Here is a 23,017-nt window from a genome sequence, read left to right on the forward strand (position 1 = left end):
GGTAGGCACCTTTAAAAAAGTAAAGGATTTCAATCTTAACAGGACTGGGTGGCAAACTGTACCCTAGCTGTAAGGGGAAACACGAAACGTTACAAGAATAAAAAACACGCTACGTTACAAGAATAAAAAAGTTAAAGACTATGAACTTTGCTTACAGTTTATACTCTAGCAGAGTAAAATAAAGACTTCCATTTTCAGTTTGTTTTAAATGAAAGAGATCATAAAGAGCTTTATTTTATTTACACCTATGAATGAAAGACATTTTTAGTTCTGTTTGAAGAAAATATAAACCATTTGTGTTTTATAAAAAAAGGGAAACATTAATAATACTATTACTAGAGGTTCTTACATGTATAAAAATCAGTAAAAATTGCTGCTCTCCTGGTCATCCTGACCTCTGTGCATTCTCTGATATTTTCTTAATTGCCCAGTAAAAAATAAAGCAACATCCGAGACAATATTTATGTTGATAATAACATGGTGGAGACTGATACCTACAAAACTAAGCAGTAATTCACACGTATGGCAAAACCCTGATTTCGCTTTCTGTGAACAAACGCAGCGAGGTCACCTTAAAAGTGATTAAAGGCAAGATGTCAAGTTTAGCCTTAAAAAAAAAAGCGAAAATCCGTCCGGCTGCAATACTTTGCGCACAACAGGTTACACGTACTGAGGGTGGAAGTGTTTGGCAAGGCTGTTTCACGCACAGCCGAAGCCGAGCTGTAATTTCCGATGAGAGCTGAGCGAGGGAAGGACCCAGCTCGCACCAGCTGTATTCAGAGCAGCCCGGCGGAGACGTGTTTGTAAGCCATGCCCACCGTCCATCGGGCTGAACCCAACGCATCCCAGTACCAGAGCGGGTTCTGGCACAGGCTTTGCGACACAGAGGAAGACCACGACAGCAGTATTTAGCAACCTCCGTTTTAAAAAAAAAACCAAAAAAACCCGAAAAACCCAGCAAATAAATATGGAAACAGAATTCTGTAAGGCGATGCAACTGTGCGGTTGCACAGGGCGACTCACAAACGGAACGCAGCTCTTCTTCCTACAGAAACAAACCCTGAAGATCAGGCTCCGTGCCGCCTTGCCTCCTATTGCTTTTGGAGTGATACATAGCACGTTATCCCTAAAAACAGCAATCAAAACATTTCCAAATACTGCTTAGGAGACCCTTTTTCAATCGCAAGGAGCTATTCTGGTGATAATCAAAAAATACTTTTCATACTGAAGAATCCCAAAATACTTTGTACCTATATCACATCCGAAAGAACGGAATTCCCTTAACAGGGAGAAGTTAGATGAACTGTCGCTCGCTGTGCTTGTTTGAGACCAGAAGCGACGGCTACGAGCTCAAAATCTGGCAAACATCGTGTGATAATAAATTGCTACTTTTGCTACAATCCTCATCACACGCTGGTAACTCATTTTAAAGCTTGAGTTACTACCTGTCATTGTTTTGAAGCCACATGTCCTTAATCATCGCATTTATAAGGTGTAATGTTACAGATATAAAATTGGTATTAATCAACAATATTTGTTCTTGAAAGAGCATTTCACTGATAAAAAAAAAAACAACATTATAATACTCTTATCAGTGACGACCGACCAGCTGCTATTTTCCTGTATGGCTCACTCGGAATATAAGCTGTGGGGTAGAACTCAGCACCCTGAAGGACATCAGCAAGTTCTGCTTAAAGGTCCAAAGCAACACAGACCATGCATTTGGAGCCAGAGTCCCTCGTTATGCTTTCCACGCAGCTTAGGGGTGGGGGGGAAAAAAACAATTATTAAATAGAGTACATTAAAAAAAAATCCCAAAGCAGCCAGGAAATAAGATGTGTATTAAAAAGCAAAACCGAACAACAGAACAGCTCAACCACAGGCAGTCGGATTTTCTAAGGTTTATTGCTGACTTGAAGGATCTCTCTACAAACGTTCAGGGAAGGCAGCCCTTGAAATTGCAATTGCTTCTCCTCCCCGAGCTGACACCGCACGAATTTCTAGCCTGCACATAAAAGCAGTTTCGCCAACAGGAACGAAATATAGACATTCTCAGCTGCAACACAGCCACACCGAGCCTTCAGCGCCTGGAAGCCGGGTCAGCGTATGGCTCCTGACGTGCGTCACGCTGCCGTTAATCGCGTCTGGTCTGTGTTTCCTCAGCCCCCGATGCGGGTGCCGGAGCGCGGCCGGCAGCCCCGGGAGGCGGGCAGGCAGCCCGGGCGCTGGGGGGTGCTCACCGAGCGCCCCCGCTCTCCCCTCCGCTCCAGACAATCCTTTGGAAGGAAGGCTCCCCGTTTGGAAGGCTCCCCCGGCTTCGGGCCGGGCGCTGCCTTGCCAGGCAACACGCCGCCGCCGACACCGGTCACGGTACACACCTCATGGCCTGACCTCCTTTCCCTGCTAATTGCATTACACAGCCAGCTGGCTCCAGAGAGGAGTCGTCTGTTTGACTGAAGAATTTCTGCTTTTGGGGAGGCAGGGCTGCTACTTTCGCTAAGTAACAGTCGGGCCTGACATCCCCATTGTCTGCCTGACAGTGTACCCATCCTAAAAAATCTAAGTTTTATTTGTAAATTAACCAAGAAACTTCCTGCCAGAGCAGTGCTGCCTGGAGACTGATAATGTGCGCCTTTCATTCCCTTTCACTCTTACTGTATCACTGCCAATTTGTTTTTCTGCTGCTCGCCAGCCCTAGGCTATAAAAGCCTTGTAAGACATAAGTGCAATTATAGTCCTGGAGTCAAATGAATTGGACAAATCCAATAGCACAGCTCTGTCCCCACTTTGCAAACCCCTACAGCAGTTAGATTAGCTGCTAAAAATCTAATCTAGCTCTAGCTAACAAATTTCTGCAGCGAAGGAGCAAGAGTTCAGTATGGGGTTGCAACCAGATTTCTGAAGCGGAAAAAGTTCTGCTATGACAATGGAGAAGATGGAAAAAATCACTTAAAAATTTTGCAGCTCATTTTTAAACCGTTAGGTACAATTTAGCTAGGACAAGACAGGGGACGGTAGGATGCTGCTACTGTGATTGATTTTCATTCCTGCCACAAGGCAGCCAGATTAAAAAAAAAAAAAGTTTAGAACCAATGATGCTGAACCCTACAGCAGCAAAATATAACAGCTGAATTTTGATTATTCCACTAGAAAAAGATTTCTTTCAAGGCTAAGACTTATTTGGAGAGGTTTTTTTTCTCTTTCTCTCCCTGCCCCCCTGCCATGAGCAATATAATATGTCAGCATATTATAAATAAAGTAACACAAAGTGCAAATTACAACTATACTGCACAAAAATAAGGGGCCAAGTTCATCCTCAGTGTAAGTGCACTTATTCTTGTAAATTTATATCAGAAATGAATTTATCCTCTTGCGGTCAGTAAAAATAAAGAACCACAATAACATATTTAAGTAAAATTACTGCATCTGCTTAATTCCCCAGCCCACAGAATTTATGGCCTGCTGCACTACTTCCTTGGCCAGCAGGTGGTAAGACCTTCTGTTCAGCTCCAGAGCTTGTGAGCCAAGCGCACTGATTGGTATTGAATTCTTTCTGCCTGTCTGTAGGCAAAACAGCAGAGAAGAAACCACAGAAGTGACATAAAGATTTCAGAGACAAGGTGGGGGGGAACACGGACGGACGACGACTTAGATCCCAGATAGTATCCATGCAATATCTGATGGAAGCGGGGGGAAGGCAAGAAAAAAAAGTTGTGGCCCCCACTGCATCCTGACTGGCAACAAGATAAAATTTTCTCCTCCCAGTAATATCGTCCTCTAACACCATATATAATTCTATCACAGCAAACATTAAAATGGAGCAGGTACTGAATGACAACACCGTAACCTGCCTTCCTCTCACACGCTGCTATGAAAAAGAAGCATTAACAGAAAGAATTAATAAATGTAAAATAATCTTTTTAAGCAGCGTAAACCGCCCCAATAATGTGAGGTGAGGCATAAGCCCAGCACGCACCAACTCTTCAACGAGCAAGTGGAAGTATTAAAATACTTGTGATGATCTTGAGAGTTGCCACCATTTCGGAACAAACTGCTGCATTTCACTGCGGCTCTGTTAACCCCGCAGAATTGAGCCTTGGGGCAAATAAATACATTTTCCTCTTGTTTCAGAGTATGGTGCAGGCAGGCCCACGTTTCTCTTCAAGCACACGCGCCAGTTGTGGTCTGCACATGCAACAGCTGCCAAAATCAACACAGGACTTCTGTGGATTGAGAAATTTTGCTGCTAAAGCACCGATGTACTTGCCTTGATGTATTTCAACTATATCACCTCCACAGCTAAGGTTCTAAGTGAAACATCAAGAAATCCACACTTTTAGGGTTATAAGAGTTCTTCCAGGATACTCTTTGAGAAATTATTTGGATATACCCCCATGCTCTAAACATTGATTTCAAATGCAGGCTAGTTCATCCATCAGCATTTTCAAAGAACTGGAGAACTATCAATCTCCCAGAAAGTTTACACTGCTGCTGAAACGCATCTTGCCTCCGCTCTTTGCTGCGGTTTTGTAAAATTTGTTAAGAAGTCTTTGCGAATTTGGACAGAAATACACGCTTGCTACCAAAAGAGCTGTGCCAAATGAAACAAAACTGTTCTGTGCAGAAGCGTGGAACCACGGAAGATTATACATTAAAAAAGACCTCTGGAAGTCATCTGGTCCAGCCCACTGCTTACAGCGGGGCCAGCTCCTGAGGTCCATTAGGTTGCTCAGAGCTTTGTCCTTCTTTACAGGAATACAGAGTTTGATCCCTGCAGGGTTCCATTCCTATAGCAGATTTAAGGCTGGTTGGTTTGTTGTTTTTTTTTTAAAGTCTTAAGGCAATTACTTTGCAGTATTTTCTGTGGATAATATGTACTGGAGCTTGCCTTGTTTCCTAGCGCTTTAAGACTTGGAGGTTGGCAACTACTAAATGCTTTTGCTTTTTCTTTTTCCACAAAGAAGAAATTCTCTTAAAGCAAACAGAGGGAAGACAATTAAGTAGAATAACCAGACTCTCTCAATGTCTGTGTTAATCCCTAACGTGGGTGGGAATTAGGAGAATTAGTAAAATAGACTGTTTGCAATTAAAACCCATTTTTCCCCTCATGGTAGCTCTGTCAGACTGTGCTCTCTCCTCTTCCAGATGATGTATTACTCAACAGCTAAATGATATTTCACTGCCTTTGCTACGCTTCCATAAAATCCAGGAGCTATGATTAGACTAAACGACCACAATTTGTGTAGGAAAAAGAAGACTGGGAAAGACATGGTAGCAGTTCTCATACATGAGTAAGCCTGCTGCAAAACGATCTGGTCTCCATATCCATGTGGAATAGGGTAAGAATAAATGGGCTTCAGTTGAAACAAAGCATATGCTACAAGAAATCTTCTCATGGTACAAGAAGTGGAGCATAGGAATACGTTGCCCAGGGAAACCATAAAGCATTCATCACTGGAGTTCTTAACTAGCAGCTAGATAAATACAGGCCAGGAACAATAAAAATACAGATAGTCCTACCTTGGTAAATTGCTAGAGACTGTACAGCCTCTTAATATGCACCACAGCTCCTACTTCTCTATCCTAAAGTACTCAGATTACAACTTTTTTTCCCCATAGCCATGTAAATCCGCTAGTACGAAGACAGTGAGTTGCATACATAAAGAGAAACATGTAATTTTGATGACTTCTTTTTTTAATGACAGATATCACAATAAATAAGAAAGGATCTAGCTTTACTATTAAGTGCAGTGCTGGGCAAGACTGCCGGACTGGTAAGCAGAAATACCGCCTTTTCGTTTCGAGGAAAAGCACATTATTTTGAAACTAGCTGGACATCAAATACAATCACCCAGTGACATACTTCTAGATAATTTTCAGAGTACAATAGTATCACATGGTAGACTGGATGGCTGTAGTAGCATTATTAGCGCACATTAACAGCCTAAGTAGGACAAGTTGCCAATCCTAATTAAAAAGGCAAAGATTTGGTACGCACCTAAAATCTTCTTTGACTCTAAGCAGCAGTTGGCAAGCACCATAATCTCAAATCACTCCTTGTTAGGAAAGACAAATGATTAAGTACTGATACCAGCAAAATTTTGGGCTGGGTTCTGGCCATCTTTGAAGCAGAGTCTGCTTGTCAGAATTGTGAATAACTGGATAATGGCTTTAAATATCAGCTGGCTGCTTTTGGTACCCTGCTTGTCACTTCTCTTTCACTTCTTTTCTTTTCTGTTACAGGCTGGACGATTCATCTGTAAGGTTTTATTATGTCGCATTTGGTTGTTTTGTTCTACCAAACTACAACAGTTTTGGCAGGCAGACAACATACAAATGGAATTATTGCTAATATTATTACTAATGGGGGTATTTGAGGCTACCATGGAAATGTTAATTGTGTTTTAGAATCCAGAATTTAGATGCCATTTAATTCAGATAATCTAGCTGTAGAGCACCATGTGGCACAGCAAAGATGGCCTGCTAGGACCAGTTAGCACAATCTGTTTTGAGTTTAAACTTTAATTTAAGCACTTGAAGACTACAGACAACGTTTTTGAAATACACAGCAATTATTTACCTTTTTGGTCAGCGAATCGTCTGAATCTGATGGCATTCTTGTAGACACGTGAAAAATGATTTCCACGGTGGAGGTAGCATAATAGGGTGCCGTTTGTCCTGTGCTGCCATTGCGCTGCAGGCCGCCCATAAAACCACCGTGTGTTGAAAGATCTACCTGATTGATTGAAAGTCACAATTAGGAGAAATTTGAAAAGACTAATGAATAATCAGTATTTATTTATATATCAGGACTTGGTCAGTTTTCACCACTCTAGAATTCTGTAGCCATCCCAGAGAAAGAGAAGTCCTTCCCTATGGGTTTGTGATCTTTACATTAGATCTGTTCGTTTCCTATTCCTGTATTTGACATTTACTAACAGTAAACATCTCTTAACTGGGTACTGAGTCATTATCTGTATGGCTATTTTCCCTTTCTTCCAGCAAACAACAAGGAAGCAAAAGCATTCTGTCACGTGCAGCTGCTCTACGGACTATGCATGGCTCAGCAAGCCCACTCAAAGCATACACAGTGAGAAATAAAGTGCAGACAAAATATTAAAAAAATCAGAAAACCTGAAAAAGGAAGTGGAGATTTGTACAAAAAGAAAAAACCTTATGAGAAATTAGTCTAGAAAATCATTTGGAAAAAACACCTCTCTGTACAAAGGCTTGTTTGTTTCCCCAACTGCATCAGCCTGAGGATGGCACCTCTCCCTGCAGACCTCATATCGTGTAAATACTTAAGTAGTAGCTGCATTTCATGTTTATCTCCAAAACACGTAAGTGTTCATGTCATTTAGCTTACTGACACACCATTTTGACAATGCAAAATAAACCCAAACGTTTTCGTCCTTCACAAAGCAGTGATGTAGTTGGGTAAGTGGTCTGACCACGTGAAGAGCTACAAGAAGCTAAAATTAAGGTAAAATTAGGCTACATCTCTCAACGATGCAGAAAGCAGAAGTGCCCACTGCAGCACCACCTGCCCATCAGAAAGAGGATGGATGTGTTCAACCAGAAGTAGCATGCAGATTTACAGAATTCTGCTGAAAAGGTGATCTTTTAAGTACTGCTAAATATTGGTGTGTATTAGAATGTATCTTTTGGTTTTTTTGAGAATTAAAAAATATGCAGTGACATAAGCAGTTTGTTTGTTTTCCATTTACCTATTTTAATCGGCTTACATTGATTTTTCATAGGTCTTCACATCGAGTATGTTAGCTCGCCTAAATTTATGACTATTACCTCCCAGCCCAGTCCAGCAACAAAATCTTCATATGCCTGGCTTCCCCTGGCGTTGGACAGTATTGAACATTTGTCCTCCTGTCCTTCAGCGATGTAAAACACTGCAATCTTGTGAGTTTCACGGCTGTAATTAAGATATAAAACGAAACAGAAGTTAAAAAAGTTTTAGCTCAAAATTATTTTTTACAACACCCGAACTCAAAAGCTATGAACACACTTAACTCTACATATCTCTCTCTTTTATGCACACGAATACTTCTCTCCATTCCAGTTGCAGAAATGTATTTTCACCAAATTTTTCCCCCGTGACTACACTGCAGAGCCACCTCAGTTCAGAAAACAGATCCAAGTCTATTCCTTCTGTGCATCAGCCAAAGAATTGATGACCAAGTTCCAATTACAGGGTTAATCACCTACATCTGTGCAACCTTGCCAAAGACAGTAAGATTGCACGGGTGTTAACGGGAGCACAATTTGACCTACAGAATTTTAATTATAGAGTGACGATATACAAGAAAGAAAAAACATTGTTGACTTTCAGATCCTGGATTGAGTTTGACAAGGCTGACAGTTGTCGCCTTCAAAAACAACTGAGCGGATTCGGTATCAAAATTGTTGGGATACAAGAAAATTGGAACTCTGCAATGCTGCAGACATTTTTCAAATTGCTATGTGTCAAGTAATGAAAATTAAAACAGAGTATTCAGAACTCTATTCTGCCACTACCTGTCTGTAGAGTACTTGTATGGAGATTACCCCTTAAAATACTGCTCTTGATGCAAGGATCATCCGGCAGAAAATAGTTCTTTGTGTGAGTTGAGCCAAGGTCACACAAAATTTTGTAACTTCTTCCCAACCCTCCCAGCAAAAGAAAACAGGAAATAGGTTGCTGCGTCTTATTATTTACTGCTGATTTTGAATTCTATGTATACAGTACCAGTGAAAATAGCTTGGCAGTTCAGGATGCGGAACTCTCCAGAAACAAACAATCCATTTTTCATACAAATATTTGCATTGCTAGCACATGCAACTTTAATGAATTTTTGGTTTTGCAGCTGTCCTTATTCGTTCTTTGGAAATGCTAACCTTACCAATAGGGTGTTTAGTAAACATTATTTACCATTGGCGGGAATCCAGATTTTTCAGTTCTCGCAGTAATTTTGAATTTTTCTTAAGAAGATGAAAGCTTTTCCTATAAACATATAAAAAAAAAAAAAAGATTTGAAGGAAAATGCAACATAGTACAGACACAGTACTTTCTCATTCAAATACCTAAGAAGGAAATCAAAAGAGCATGATTCAAATTACTTTTTATTATTATTATTATAAACAATCTGCAGCTGTCAATTTAAAATAATCACTGAAGCAGGTATATGTAAAAGTTCAAAAGTAGGCTCTGACTACCACCCAGCTATTTAATTCTCGCTTTCTTAAGTGCATACACGTTTAGTGGTAGAAGTGAGAAGAGCAAGAGTATGGTAAACACATTCTGAATCCTCTCTTCCTACCTTCTATCCCAGGAGTTCATTCCCAAGTCATTTAGCAACAGCCGACAGAAATAAAAGGACGCTTGAGGTTCAGCAGGACGTGGTTCTTCTTGCCGGGCCACCTTCATACTCAAGTCCGAGCTGCATTTAAATATATATTCTTTTTCCTGGGCACTCTGCCTCATCAGGGCTTCAGTGATGGCATTCTCTTGGTCATAGCTCATACCAAAGGGTGGTGGCGATGGCTCATTCAGCTTTCGCTCGGGATGTAAAAGGCATTCAGGACTGGTGTTACCAATCTTTTCCAGCAACTGGTCGAGAGCGTCTTCTCCTTCTTCCACCTGAGAAATGTCTTTCTGGGAAATGAAGTGGTGTTCAGGGTTGCCTGAGATCACAAACGCATTTGTTGCGCTCTGCCGTGGAAGGCAACCCTCCAAAGGTCCATACAATATTCTGCCATCCCAAGAGTACTTCCCCGAGATATCTCGGACAATTACTCTTACGTCTGAGGGGGATGCAGCTGGTTCAGTGTCTGTCTTCTTCTCCGCAGGGATTTGGAGGTAAGATATAAGAGTACTGTCATTAAACACAAAGAGCTGCAGGTTGGGACTCCGGAAGACTTCTGAGGACAGCTCAGAGGACTCCACATAGGAGTTGTCGTGGTTCTCGCTAAGGAGACTGTGGAGAATGGCAGGGCCTCCGCTGAGCGGGTAGTGGCTCAGGTGATTCACCAGGTGAGTCATAACCATCCGTGCTGTTAAAGGTATCAATTCTAAGTTCCTCCTCCTTTTTTCTAAAATGATCAATGAAAAGATAATAGATCAATAAGAGCAGCAAAAGGTAACTAAAAAGAGCATCTACAAATTTCTGTCATATTTCAGAAGCTTACCTTAATTGTCCTCCTAATCCTTCCTGTTCAAGAAGGTATTTACAATCACTTTCCAAGAAATTCTACCTGCCACACTTTTTTTTTTTTTTTATTTTACCACATGTCCTTTGACATTTAACCTACAGACACACCCAGGACCCCACACAACATACAGAAAGTCCTTAACACCGATCCCACGACGCCTGCTGTCACTACAGTTTCATCTGGCAGGTTCAGGTGTTTCTCCTTACTGCCTGTATTCCCACAGTCATCCCCACAGCAATCACAGCACAAGAGGGACAGGGCAGAAGCAGCAAAGGTAAATCAAAGACGCAACTAAAGCCCAATGCTTCTCCATCTTTAGCAGCATGGTGGTAAAGTTTGTTGTATGAGGCAGGAGGACTTTCTGGATTCCAAGATGTTCCCCTCAGCGCAGGCAAATACATCAGTTATTTCATAAATCAATCACACTCTGAGTTATGTTGTGCCTCCACTTCTCCTACTGGAATATTACTCCAGAATATTACCCCCTTTATAGCCAGAAACCTTTTAATTTCCAGGTTTTGTTTGTATTCAGTTTAAAATAATTTTTCTTTAGTTAATAGTGTTTTCCTCTTTCCTTGGTATTTAAACCTTCTAATGCACTTTTAAACGACAGGTATATTCCCTTTTCAGCCTTTTGCTAGCACCAAAAAGCCACAATTCTTCAGCCTCCTCTCATAAGAAAAGGTTCTTTATTCTTTTCCTGAATCTTCCAGTAGCAAATCTTTGAATTAATCTTTTTCAAAAACAAGCAAACCAAAGAGCTTGTAGGGCACTAACATATCCAAGATGAGAAACATCTTGTTCTACCTACAATGACAAACGTACCCGGTACGTAACTTTATCTTTATGCTATTCACAATACGTCCTACTCGGCAAGAAATCTGCAGAGAACAGGTTTTAATATTTTTAACCTTTTTGTTAAAACTAAAAGTACATACCCAAAACCAAGGAAAATAAGCTGTAGGACTGAAAAATAGTACAGTATTAAATTCTAAAAATACTACTTGAAAGCATCACTGCTGATCTAACAATATCTTGCACAACTTAATATTGCATTTGTATTTTCGATTCTTCTACAGCAATATGTTACTGCATATTAATATAGGAAATTACTTAAAATGTTCTTAATCCATAGTGCAACAGCCATTGTTTTGAAGGTTATTTTTAACAAGTGTTTGAAATAAAGATGATCTCTGCAGTAAATCACTTCAAAATAATTTGTTTCCTATGTTTGGATGCATACTTTTCAGTTGACTCTAAAAAGTTAGTAACATAATGTACCTAGGTTCAAATAATCACTTTCGACCCAGGCAGATTGCAAATTGGCAGGAATGGCACATTTATCCAGTTGCACAATTTGTTCCAAATCATACATGTTCTTCTCAAATCACTCCGAACAGGCAAATTATCTATGACAACAGAGTAATTTCTACGGAAAAATTCAAGCAGGGCAGCTGCATGCTTCTGAAAGAAGTTTGATTTGGGGCTTATTTATTGACTTTAATTCTATATACTAAATTATAAGTAGTACCAAAGGCAAAACCAGCTTCTCAGTCTATCCTATCTCTGTACAAACTTCTCACCCTACAGCGCCTTAGTGTCATTTTCTTTCTTCTGTGATCTTCGTGAAGACCAATGTCAGCAACACACTCAAACATCCTATTACAGAGGCAACTGAAACTCATTTAGAAAAGGGCACTGCCCAGGTTTGCAAGGAACATGCAGTACTGCTACACACAGTAAGGAGAAGCACATTTTCACGGAAGAAATGTAAGCCGGAGAGCTTTATTTCCTAGCTGCTGAACGTTGAGATGCTGGTCCTTACCACCCTCCGCGAATTCTCTTACCCTCAGCAACAGTGAGCAGGTTGCCCAGATCCGTGGAGGAGTGGCACTGGGCTGGCTCAGAGCTCTTGACATTCCCAAGTCGCAAAAATGGGTCATAATCACTGGAGGAGAGATCCGCCAGGCTCAGCACGTAATGGCTTTGCTGAGTATACGTGCTGGAGCCATTCACACAACAGTGCAGAACCTGCCAGCAGACAAGCACGACACTGGATAAAGTGTACATTACAGCACCCACTTAAACACATTCAGCGAGGAATAACCCACCATATTTTTTACATTGTGAAAGCCCAGATATAGTACCAAAAAAAAAAAAAATCCATATCTAAATAACACTCTTTGTCAGCACTTATTTTGTACAGCTCACTTCAGGGCTTATTTTGCATTTTAACAGCCCATTTCAAATAATTTAAATATTTCTGCAAAGATTATTTTCTCTGGCTCACTGTTTTAAGCATTTCACCTTTCTCTCTTCACCATCCTCTCTCTATTCTACATCTCTGATCTTATCATCGTAACATTTTACACTCTTAACTTCTCATCTGTACGACTTCTGCCCGCACGGCAAGAACTCATAATTTTCTACAGCTTGCTAAAAATGCTTCTGTGCCTACAAGGAGCTGTGAAAGGCATCTTTAAACATCTAGACACAATAAATCATGTTCATTCCTCATACTCACTCTATAAATATAGTCCAGTAAAGGAGCTTTGGATGTATGTTGATCTTCAAGAGCACCAGCAGACACGGGCTCCAGTAGCATTTTCATGGGTAATGCCATACACCAATCCAACAAGCAAAGTAGCAGTGAGACTATAAACTAAACAGAAACATGTAACACGGTATTCAGGTATATTCTATTAAATTCACCCAAATTTAAAGGTATGACTTTGAAAATTTAAAATACGACTCCGGTTCCAAGCAACTTCATTTAATAACCATCTGAAACAGCACAAAGAAGGAACGGAGCCTGCTCTTTTCAGCGACGTACCTTTTTATCTGCTTCCACAGAGGAGTATTCAGCACTCGGCAAAAGAAATGCAATAGTGGCCACGAGGATCTACATTAAAATAAACAAAATTCCAGAAAGACATTTAACTTCTTTTGCTAAAGAGACAGAGCATGAACTTCATTTGAATAGGGCATGAAAAGGGTTAAATTCTCTTAGGAGCATCTAACTGCCCTTGTAAATCAATGTCCAAGTGAAATAAATGAAAAGTTTTACTAAGCATTTTGGAAATAAATCACTACAAATGAGAGAAGTGCACTGTTCCTAGGACTACAGCAAGTCCATGTTATAATGGACAATAATTATATTTTTGTCAATATTTTGCAGAAGAACAATAATTGCAGAAGAAAGAAAAAGTTAAAGTCACAGTTACAGAAGCACAAGTAAGGTATTAAGACAATTTTGCATACCATTTCCATACCAACATTTTAAAGAAACTGACGTACTTCAGTAATTTTTCTGGACAGAGAGGATTCGTACTTCTGAAGCTTTTGCCAATAAGAAACCAGCAGCTGAAGAACATCACAGGCTACTTGAGCTACCAGCTTATTAGAAAACTGGAAGAAAAGAAAAGATGATTAAAAGGCAAATAAAACAACAAGATACAACACAACGCATTCAGTTTTTCTACATTTTATATTATTTTGCATGCATACAAACAATGAAAACTGTTAATGTTGCAAAATTACACTGGAAAAAGGTCTTTAGATACAGAATCACATGCTATTTTTGCAAACATTTTTCACTTTTGTATAGGATATTACTTTGGTGACACTGAAGAACTGTGCATACACTCCTCGGCAACTGCACAGGAGCCATAAGGATCTGAACCATGCTCACTGAACATAATGATTAACTAATTAAACGCAAAGGTTTGGAAGTGGAAGACATCTTTTTGAAGATGGTCAATGCCATATCATTAACACTATGCGAAAAGTCCCAAGGGGTTGTCTGTTGCAGCATCCTGTCCCAAGGAGCATCCTATCAGTGCTTTAAGCAATGAAAAGACAAACCAGCAGATTGTGCTCCATATCACCAGCAACTATTTAAATAAAAAAAATAAAATACTTATTTAACACAGTATTTATTGATTACAGAGACTGTCATAGTACTACCTTCAGCGTCACACCTATGACATTGATTGCTTCCTTCACTTGGGGGTGGTTTGTGCACTGTGTTAGCTCTTCACATATCCAAACTCCAAGGCCACAAATGGCTATGCATCTTTTTTAAAAGAAAAAGTGGTTTTGTCAGAAGTTTTAGAAGAATATTTAGGAAAAAAAAAAAAAAAAAAAGAAAAAGAAAGAAATTCACAAAGATGTGATCTCTCTTTTCCCTCTCTCAATAGGTCAACACCTTCGTGGTGCAGAGTGAACCTCATCTCAAGAGGATCAAACCACAAGGCAGTAGTAACAACTCAGCTGTACAAGCACCAAAAAAAAAATAAAAAAAAAAAAATCAGTGGTAAGAAAGACTTTCCCATTTTCTTTTTCTCAATATTTTACCTTGCAGCTTCACTTGGCTCCTCTGTAGCGTTCTTCAATAAAATATTTATGAGGTAGCACTAAAATAATCAAATAAATTAGAATAAGCATCTTTTCCATGCATCCAGTTTGAAGTTGTTTAATTTTGACGTAGTTACAAATGAATTAACTTTACTTCTCAGTCTATTCTTAAAGCATTTTTACTACACGCCAATTTTATCTTGTCAAGGGAGAAATACTGATTACAGTCCCTTTGTGGATAAATCTAATTGACTTAAAATCATGTACAGGCAGCAAGATGGAAATCAATTCATTTTCAGACTTGATGTGTATTTACTAATAATGAGTGGTGATCGCTTGATAATAACAAACGATAGTGTTTAAGTTCTAAGCAAGCTGTGTTTTGAAAAATCTAACTTATTTTTTAGTAGAAAACCCCCACATCTCTGACAGGATGAGTTAATGCACAGAAATACAACAAATGGACACTATAAATAATACCACCAACATCTTTTAATGAATTGACTTGACAGGCATCTGGCTGGAAAATAGCACATTTGATCATAGCCAGTTCACTCTCCTTGAAAATAAAATGCAATTTGCAGCATCTAAGCTTTGTTAATTTTATGGTGCACATTTAGCAAAGCAATGCTTATCAAATAAGTACATATAACGTGTGCAGTTGGGGGGTTTTGAGGAGAAGGAGGGGTTTATTTTTTTTTAAACAAAAAGTGCATGGTAAAAATGAAGTGACTACATAGTATAAATATATCACGTTATATAAGGATATACTAATAAAATGTGACTTTACCTTCACATCGGTGGTTCCCGCAATGATATCACCAGCTTCTGAAATGGGCCGCAAAAGTGGGATTTCTTGGTAGATATTTGGAAAGCAAACAAGAGAACCAAGGATGGTGTGAGCTTCTGAACGGGGAGCCTAATAAAGGAAACGTAAACAAAACTTTTTTTTTTTTCATAAAATTATGAAAATGGCAAAAGCTATGAGGCTAGTGTCTATCACCATAAACACCAGATGTGCTGTATTCACAATGCAACACTGAAAGTGTCCTGAGGAACATCTCCTGGTAGCTCTTCCTTTACAACTACAGCAAAAGCAGCGTCAAAGCAGCGACTTACAGCACTTACTTGCCGATGCTTTTTGCTGCTGCGTTGCTCTGCTCTTTTTCTGAGGCCGAGCTTCTCCTCCAGCAGGGACCCGGCCCCGCTCCTAAGCATATTCTATATTTTTAATACCTCCTCTGTCCTTACATAATCCAACTATCAGCAATTCGGTGTCAATAAAAACATACAGAACGACCTAAAGAAAAGCCAAGTGAGAGTTTTAAGCACTAATGCAGCACTACTATTAGCTGATTGTGTGACACAAAGGACAGCACGACGCACTCGAGTTGACTGTATACATGATAAAAATGCACAGAGAGATCCCTACTTTAATAAAACCATCAAAAGCAACACGGCATGAGCTATAAATGCATCGAGTACTGCCGTACAATCTTGCGTAACGTTGAAAATGCAACGCACGCCAAGTTTGATGCTTGTAGGAGACACGGAAGGTGGTGTTGGGTTTCGTTTGAAAGTTGAGTTTTCATTTCTTATTAGCACTTTTAGCCTTGGATGAACGATCAGGCTGATGGGCTTTTTTAAAGAGATGTCAGAAAATTAACGGCTGCAAACTCTGTGAGGGACAATGGAAAGAGCACAGCTAGGCTCACCACTTCAGCCCTGCTGAAATACAAGAGGGCTGTGTCCCCGTGCAGGGCCACCCGCTCAGCCACAAAAATGTCAAGAGCAGCAGTAAAACCCCTTGGCCAAAATGGACAGAAAGGTCTCCCCTGAACTCGTGTTTCACGTACAACAAAGCTTTCCTGTTTTCCCCAGGACTGCCAGACCTTCACCCTTATTTTGGCATCCAAGCATTGATTTGCTATTTTACTTCTCCTTCACCGATTTAATCGTTTAGAGTCACATTTCTATTAGTGTTGATATTTAGTAAGAAATTCTGTATTACCAAAAACAGGTCCATATTTTCAATATTTGCTCACTGAAAAAAAAAAAAAAAGGTAATGAGATTCTGAAACCCAAGCCCTGCTTTTAGCGCACAGCCCTGCCGCAATATTAGCAAGGATATGATTTCTCACACTTTGGCCTTTTGATGAAACACCTTTGCAAGACTAGCGCGTCACCTTATCCCACAATTTCACACATCAGCTGCCATGGTATCTGCCCCGAGAGCCCCGTTTCACGTTGCACTAATGAGTCAACACCTGTTAGAGTGGAGACATCCGAACCTCGTTAGCGAGCGCGCGGGCTCTCGGGGGGACAGGGGCGCTGGGCATTGCCATACTCACCTCCAGCGTGTCTGTGCTCAGGACCCTGGCCGCCGCCGTGATGAAGTCTCCTATCAGCATGGTAAAGCCAGGTAAGCCCAGGAAGAAAAACCAAGGTGGGCAGTGCTTTATGACAGTATGTAAGATATCCTGAAAGAGAAGTTACCTGTTTTTAGAAGAGGTGATTTTAGAGAGGTGATTCTGCCACTTTACTCTGCTCTGGTGAGACCTCCCCTGGAGTACTGTGTGCAGGTCTGGAGCCCTCAATAGAGAAAGGACATGGACCTGATGGAGCGGGTCCAGAGGAGGGCCACCAAAATGACCAGGGGGCTGGAGCACCTCTCCTATGAGGACAGGCTGAGGGAGCTGGGGTTGTTCAGCTTGGAGAAAAGGAGGCTCCAGGGAGACCTCATAGCGGCCTTCCAGTACCTGAGGGGGGCCTACAGGAAGGCTGGGGAGGGTCTGTTTCCAAAGGCCTGCAGTGACAGGACGAGGGGCAATGGTTTTAAGTTGGAGAAGGGGAGATTTAGATTGGATATTAGGAACAAGTTCTTTACCATGAGGGTGGTGGAACACTGGAACGGGTTGCCCAGGGAGGTGGTTGAGGCCCCTTCCCTTGAGATATTCAAGGTGAAGCTCGACGAGGCCCTGGGCAACCTGGTCTAGTTGGGGGTGTCCCTGCTGACTGCGGGGAGGTTGGACTAGATGACCTTTGGAGGTCCCTTCCGGCCTGGACCAATCTATGAATCTATGAACTTTGTAATTAACACGAATCGAGGTGGTAATTCAGAGCCACACAGCTCTATGTATAACTGATCATCACATAACAACCACTACTTTCCACTCCAGAGGCATTTAGTAGGAAAAGTGCATTTTGCATTTTCGCAATATTTGTACTCTTAAATTCCTGTAAAAAAAAAAAAAAATAAAAAACAACCCACAACCAAAAAACAAACAAACCAACCCAAACCAAAAAACTACCCGTGTCTCTTCACGTCTCAGCATAAGAGTTGTCCTGTTAGAAAAGACTTCGGATTCAAAACGTTAATCAATTTAAAATGAAGCATTGCACCACTCCATATGAGCTATTTCCTAAAATCACATTACTCAAAACTCTGTAGCCATAAAAAGATGAGATGACACAAATGACTGCCGCCTTTGCCCCGAAGGAGCTCCAGGCAGTAGCTGACAGCAGGTGGTTTCCTACTGTTAGGCTGCTCCAGCCCAGAAGGGATTTTTTTTTTTTAGCTCTTCTGCACTAGTTGAGAAATACAGCCATGTCAAATGCAAGAAGTCATCACACACAGCACGGTAACACAGATAAATCTATGCTAACTACATTATCCTAAGTCACTCTTCTAAACAATTAAGATAGCAAACATAGATAAGCCCTGGGGGGGGAAGAAAAAAAAAAAGAGAGTTTTTCTGAACTTTTGAAGGAACAGAGGGGTGTTTTTGTTTTTAAGAGGTAGCACTATCTGTGTATGAATAGACCACCAGCCACAGCTTGGCTCTCATCATTACCCTGTGCCAGGGAGCACATTCCAGATAAGCGTTTCAACTTTAATCCTTCCACGTTTCGATTCTTCACAGTCTCTCCAAATCAGAGCAAAGTTCCCGTATTTGAGTTAGGATTTCCTTCCCACAAGGTTTCAGCAGGTTTAAAATTAGGCACAAAATCTATGTAATCCTTACCTGCAACATTATATTTGCTGAATAGTTAGAGAAAGCTATTTCTATATTGAGTAGAAAATTATTTTTCATCTCAATAGAATTTCAAGGAAAAGTTGCAAAGGAAAGCCATCTTCAATGTCCATCTCTACTGGTTAAAGCGTTAAAGAAGGCTTGAACTTAAACTTTGTCCCAGAATGTGTCTGTGTGCTCCATTTCTACATCAGAAACTAAAAAAGTCAAATTCATTTTTCTCTATATGAAGATATGCTTCAACTACATTTCTTCTCAAAGCACTGCTAAACACCTGGCCAGGACCTATTTAGCCTTCTGCTAAGTATTTACAGCAGTAACATCCAATGAAATAACTGTGTTCTATATTTTAAATCAATAATATTAGTTTTTAACATAGTAGCAGATAATGCTTTCACTTTCCTGAATAAGCTAAAACGCCACTCGAGTTAATGTTTAAACTAGTTTTAATCACTTCCTTTGATACATTTTAAAGTCAATATCAGACAATGCAAACATTCAAAAAGAGAGAGCAGATGGATGCAGCGGCTCATAAAGTGGGTGGTAAACTCCTGCTCCGAGCAGAACAAAAGACCCACCTTTTCATAATTAAGGGTCTGATTAATGCACCGGGCTCCTCACAACACAACGCACCTGTAATTACGGACGGAGCCAGGTACTGGGATGCGTTTGGTCTCCGAATAATTGGGCATCAAACTATAGAGCAGCAGATGGGAGTACACTCCCGTTGACATATGCCACAATAAAAGAGCCCGTGCTAACCTGGCCTGAAAGGTAACAGAACGTAGGAAGTACAAAGCCCTGCTACAAACAACTGCGTTATCTCCCGTCCTCGCTCCATCAATCCCATCTGTTAAATACCACTGTAACGATCATCCGGCTTCACCGACCCTTAACTACGGTCGTTATATAGAACACGTAGAAAATGTGGATAAAATAGAAACTGCAAAGCCGTTACTTCAGTGTATTAATGGCCGAGTTTACAGCACAGCGGAACTAATACAACTATAACAAGTGCTGTGGCAACACACACATTCCAAAAAGCTGCAAGAATGTGGTTGCATGGATCTACTTGGTGTTTATGAGATGTATTACTACTAAAAAAAAAAAAAAAAAATTAATTATTGCTCATACTAAGAAACCTTTGAAAAATATATTTTGAAAAGCTAACGAAATAATCCACAATTCTTCCTTTTTTTTGGTTCTGTAGCTTCAAACTGATGAATTCACAGCACAGATCGCACGCCGCAGTGATGCAACACACACGTCACGGCTAAAAGTTAACAACGTGCAAGTGCGTAAGAGCCCGGACAGAAATGCGTTCAGCCCAGCCTTCCAGGAGCTTCCATGCCATTTTCCATCTCAGGCACCTCAGTATAAATTTGTGCTACTTTAAGTGACTTCATTTAAATGAACACGAGGCAGAAGATGCCCTAACTATAACATTGTTGTTCTACTTGAGCTTACGGAATGGACAGGAAAGAAACCACACTCCAGGAAAGCACTTACAGGTGAAATTCCAGTTTTTCTCCCATTTCCCAATTAGCACACTTTCACGCACAATCCAGCTCACAATGAAAGCGTGATTTCACGCAGTAATTCAGTAGCATTGCAAGCTTATCAGAAGATTCAGGCTTATGAGAAAGCGACCAAGTGAGAACATATGTCCTATCGGTGATATTGCAAAAATCAGGTAATTCAAACAGACGCAAGTTGTTTCCTTCCCTTCAAAGCGCTGTTCTATAAATGTAAACTCTGTTCAGCAGCTTACAGCCTAGTAAATGAATCACTTTAATTGAATGCTATGTACACAGTAACTGGAAAAAACACAAGCAATAGGAAAAACATATGGTGATGGCAATAGAAATTGGTTTACTCATTCTGCACAGTGTTGTTTCTTTACTTCTTTCATAATTGACCTTTAGAACGATAAATGTGTAAAATAATTTTGGTTTATTATGGCTCCAAACCTTTCAGCAATTACACAAAACGAAAACTTAAAAGGAAGTATTCATTCTGGAAGCATTTCCATTGTTTACATAATTGCACAGCTATAATTTAGTCTTCATGTTGTTAAAGAAATGTGAAAAAAGGACCATTATGGACTATTTCAATTCAAAATGATGCTCTGTAGTGTTAAAAATAGGGAGGAGGGGAGAGAAGGGGGCAATCACATGCATGTCTTTCTCAAATGCATTAACCCTATAAACGGCATAATATTTCAGTATAGGTTAATCTAGTAATCCAAATAATAAGGTCATAAACATCCACTGAGTAAGTGAAAAAAATTTATGCAAGTTCACTGAAAGGTCAATTACAAAAATATTCTTCACCTAATTTTTGTTCAAGCTTTTGCAGATTACAGGTGTAACCAAATAGCCTGCCATCTGCCTTCATCACGTTTCCAATTGTCCCTCAACAGGAACAACATGGATTTTTCACTTACAGTTCACTCTGTTCTTCACTGAGAGAGCCTCATTAGGGGCTGAAATTTACAGCACAGGAAAGATTATTAATTTACACAAGACTTAAGCAGTAAATCCTTCATTTTCTTTTTTTTTTTTTTATTTATTTTAAAGGAACGAACACTTCTATTTACTTATACCAGGTTCTCCTAGTTATCATTACATTTTAGGTAAGAGTTAACGTGTCAAAAACTAAAGTTCCAATAAAAATTTATGAAGTATTTTGACAGCCTCAGAAAGCACAGGATTAGCTTGGCAGAGAAATCCACTTTGATCTGTCATTTAAATCTAACTTCCAAAAAAGTTATCTTTGCTTAAGTATCTTATGACTGGAATGCAATAGGGAGAGATACTAAAAAACAGAGTAACACTGCATTTGTAAAACACGGATAAGGTTATTCGCAAGCGCTGAAGGTGACAGATTACTGTGTAAATCACCTGCTGGTAATTGCTCCTTCCTCTCTAAACTATATTAGAAAGCTTTCTCTTTTAAAGTCATATTAGTAACAACACCCCCACCCCAAAGCCCTTGTGCCGAGAGAGAGATGCTCAGATGCCCTATTAACAGAGATCAGGCAAACACATAAAGCGAACAGAATTTTTGAAGTTTCTCCCCTTTTAGATTATATTTGATATCTTCACAACCTAGGAGACCGCTGGGATCAAGGATACACTTCAGGCTGGAAGAAATATTTTAAGTTCACGCGCACTTTGAGGGAAACGGTCAAATGCCCATTTGCTACGGGTACAGAGGCAGGGGTGCGGAGAAGACAGTTACTAGTCCGTGGCGCTTGCTTGGAAGGCGGAGATGGCTTTGTGGCGCCACAGGGATTTCTCCCAAACGCTTGTGGCAGGACCGCTTTGAAGCCTCCGATTCTAAGAGAGCCGAGGTGGCAGCGCCGCAGCACCTGCAGAGCAGGAGATGAAGCGCTTAGAGGGAAGGTGGTTTTAGGAAAGGGAAGGCGAGCACCCCCCTGAGAGGAGAGGTAAAGGAGGTCCCTGCGGCACACAGCAGGAAGGCAGGTCCCTCCGCCTTAGGTGGCAATTAGCAGCGCTTTTAACACTTTCCACTCTCACCTGCATGCTATATCAGTTTTCAAGATGGAGGAACACACGCAAAGGAGAAGAGATTGTTTTGCACATTTTTATTAGAACATCCCCCCAAACAGCAAACGCGTTAAACCTTGATTTGTTTATAACAGTCGCTCAGAATTTATCACGTAACCTTGCTTAAGAGATAAAGATAACAGCTAAGCGAGAAGTTGAAGTCAAACACGTCCGAAGCAGAGAAGCACAACTGCACACAGAGTTTTGGAAAAGGATGAATCCCGAAGACAAGCCCAAAGCAGAGGGAAAGTGGGAAGTCAAGGAGAGAGCTCAGGATGACGGATGATGAAACAGCACTGCAGGGCACATTAACAAAGAAACTTGCTTTGGGAGATCCCAAAGCTACAGCGATGACTGGAGAGGTGGAAGAGAGAAAAAGTGTGAGCAAAATGGAAGGAAGAGAGATGTTGCCTCTGTTTCAAAAAACTCTATTTCTATCCTGGACAGAGTTCAGAAAACCCTCACAAAGGAGCTCACAAGCAGCAGGCACTTCAGCAAGATACTGCTGGGAACACAGAAGAGACAGACAGAGCAACGACTATGAAACAGGAATTTGGGTGGGATGGAAGCAATTTAGAAAGAGCAAAAATATTAAAAAAAAAAAAAAAAAAAGACAAAACTACCAAAATTGATCCAAAATGTCCAGTTCCTACAATAGCCACTACCTGGTTCTTCCTTTCTTCCAGTCCATCCTAGCAGCTATTTTTCTCCAGCACTTCTGATTTATCCCACTGCGAGCAAGCAGAGGGGTGTGCAGGATTTCCTGTGAGACCTTGGCATTTGTACTTTTATCTCTACTGGAAACAAGCTGTTAAAACTTTTTTCAAAGTTCTCATAAAGCACATAATA

General features: G+C 40.5%; 1 protein-coding gene across 1 annotated transcript in view; it reads right to left on the bottom strand.

Annotated features, from left to right (window-relative positions):
• RALGAPA2 (Ral GTPase activating protein catalytic subunit alpha 2) overlaps positions 1–23,017 on the bottom strand; it is a 139,726-nt gene that overhangs the window by 57,916 nt on the left and 58,793 nt on the right. Inside the window, exons 24-35 of the mRNA XM_074168019.1 lie at positions 16,914–17,042; positions 15,353–15,481; positions 14,563–14,621; positions 14,173–14,281; positions 13,504–13,614; positions 13,040–13,108; positions 12,731–12,868; positions 12,054–12,237; positions 9,315–10,086; positions 8,927–8,998; positions 7,807–7,930; positions 6,581–6,736 (exon numbers count right to left, since the gene is read on the bottom strand). Coding sequence (XP_074024120.1) covers positions 6,581–6,736; positions 7,807–7,930; positions 8,927–8,998; positions 9,315–10,086; positions 12,054–12,237; positions 12,731–12,868; positions 13,040–13,108; positions 13,504–13,614; positions 14,173–14,281; positions 14,563–14,621; positions 15,353–15,481; positions 16,914–17,042 — 2,052 coding nt within the window. The remainder of the gene's footprint in view (positions 1–6,580; positions 6,737–7,806; positions 7,931–8,926; positions 8,999–9,314; positions 10,087–12,053; positions 12,238–12,730; positions 12,869–13,039; positions 13,109–13,503; positions 13,615–14,172; positions 14,282–14,562; positions 14,622–15,352; positions 15,482–16,913; positions 17,043–23,017) is intronic.

Source organism: Numenius arquata, chromosome 2 (genome assembly GCF_964106895.1).
Source record: "Numenius arquata chromosome 2, bNumArq3.hap1.1, whole genome shotgun sequence".
NCBI lineage: Eukaryota > Metazoa > Chordata > Aves > Charadriiformes > Scolopacidae > Numenius > Numenius arquata.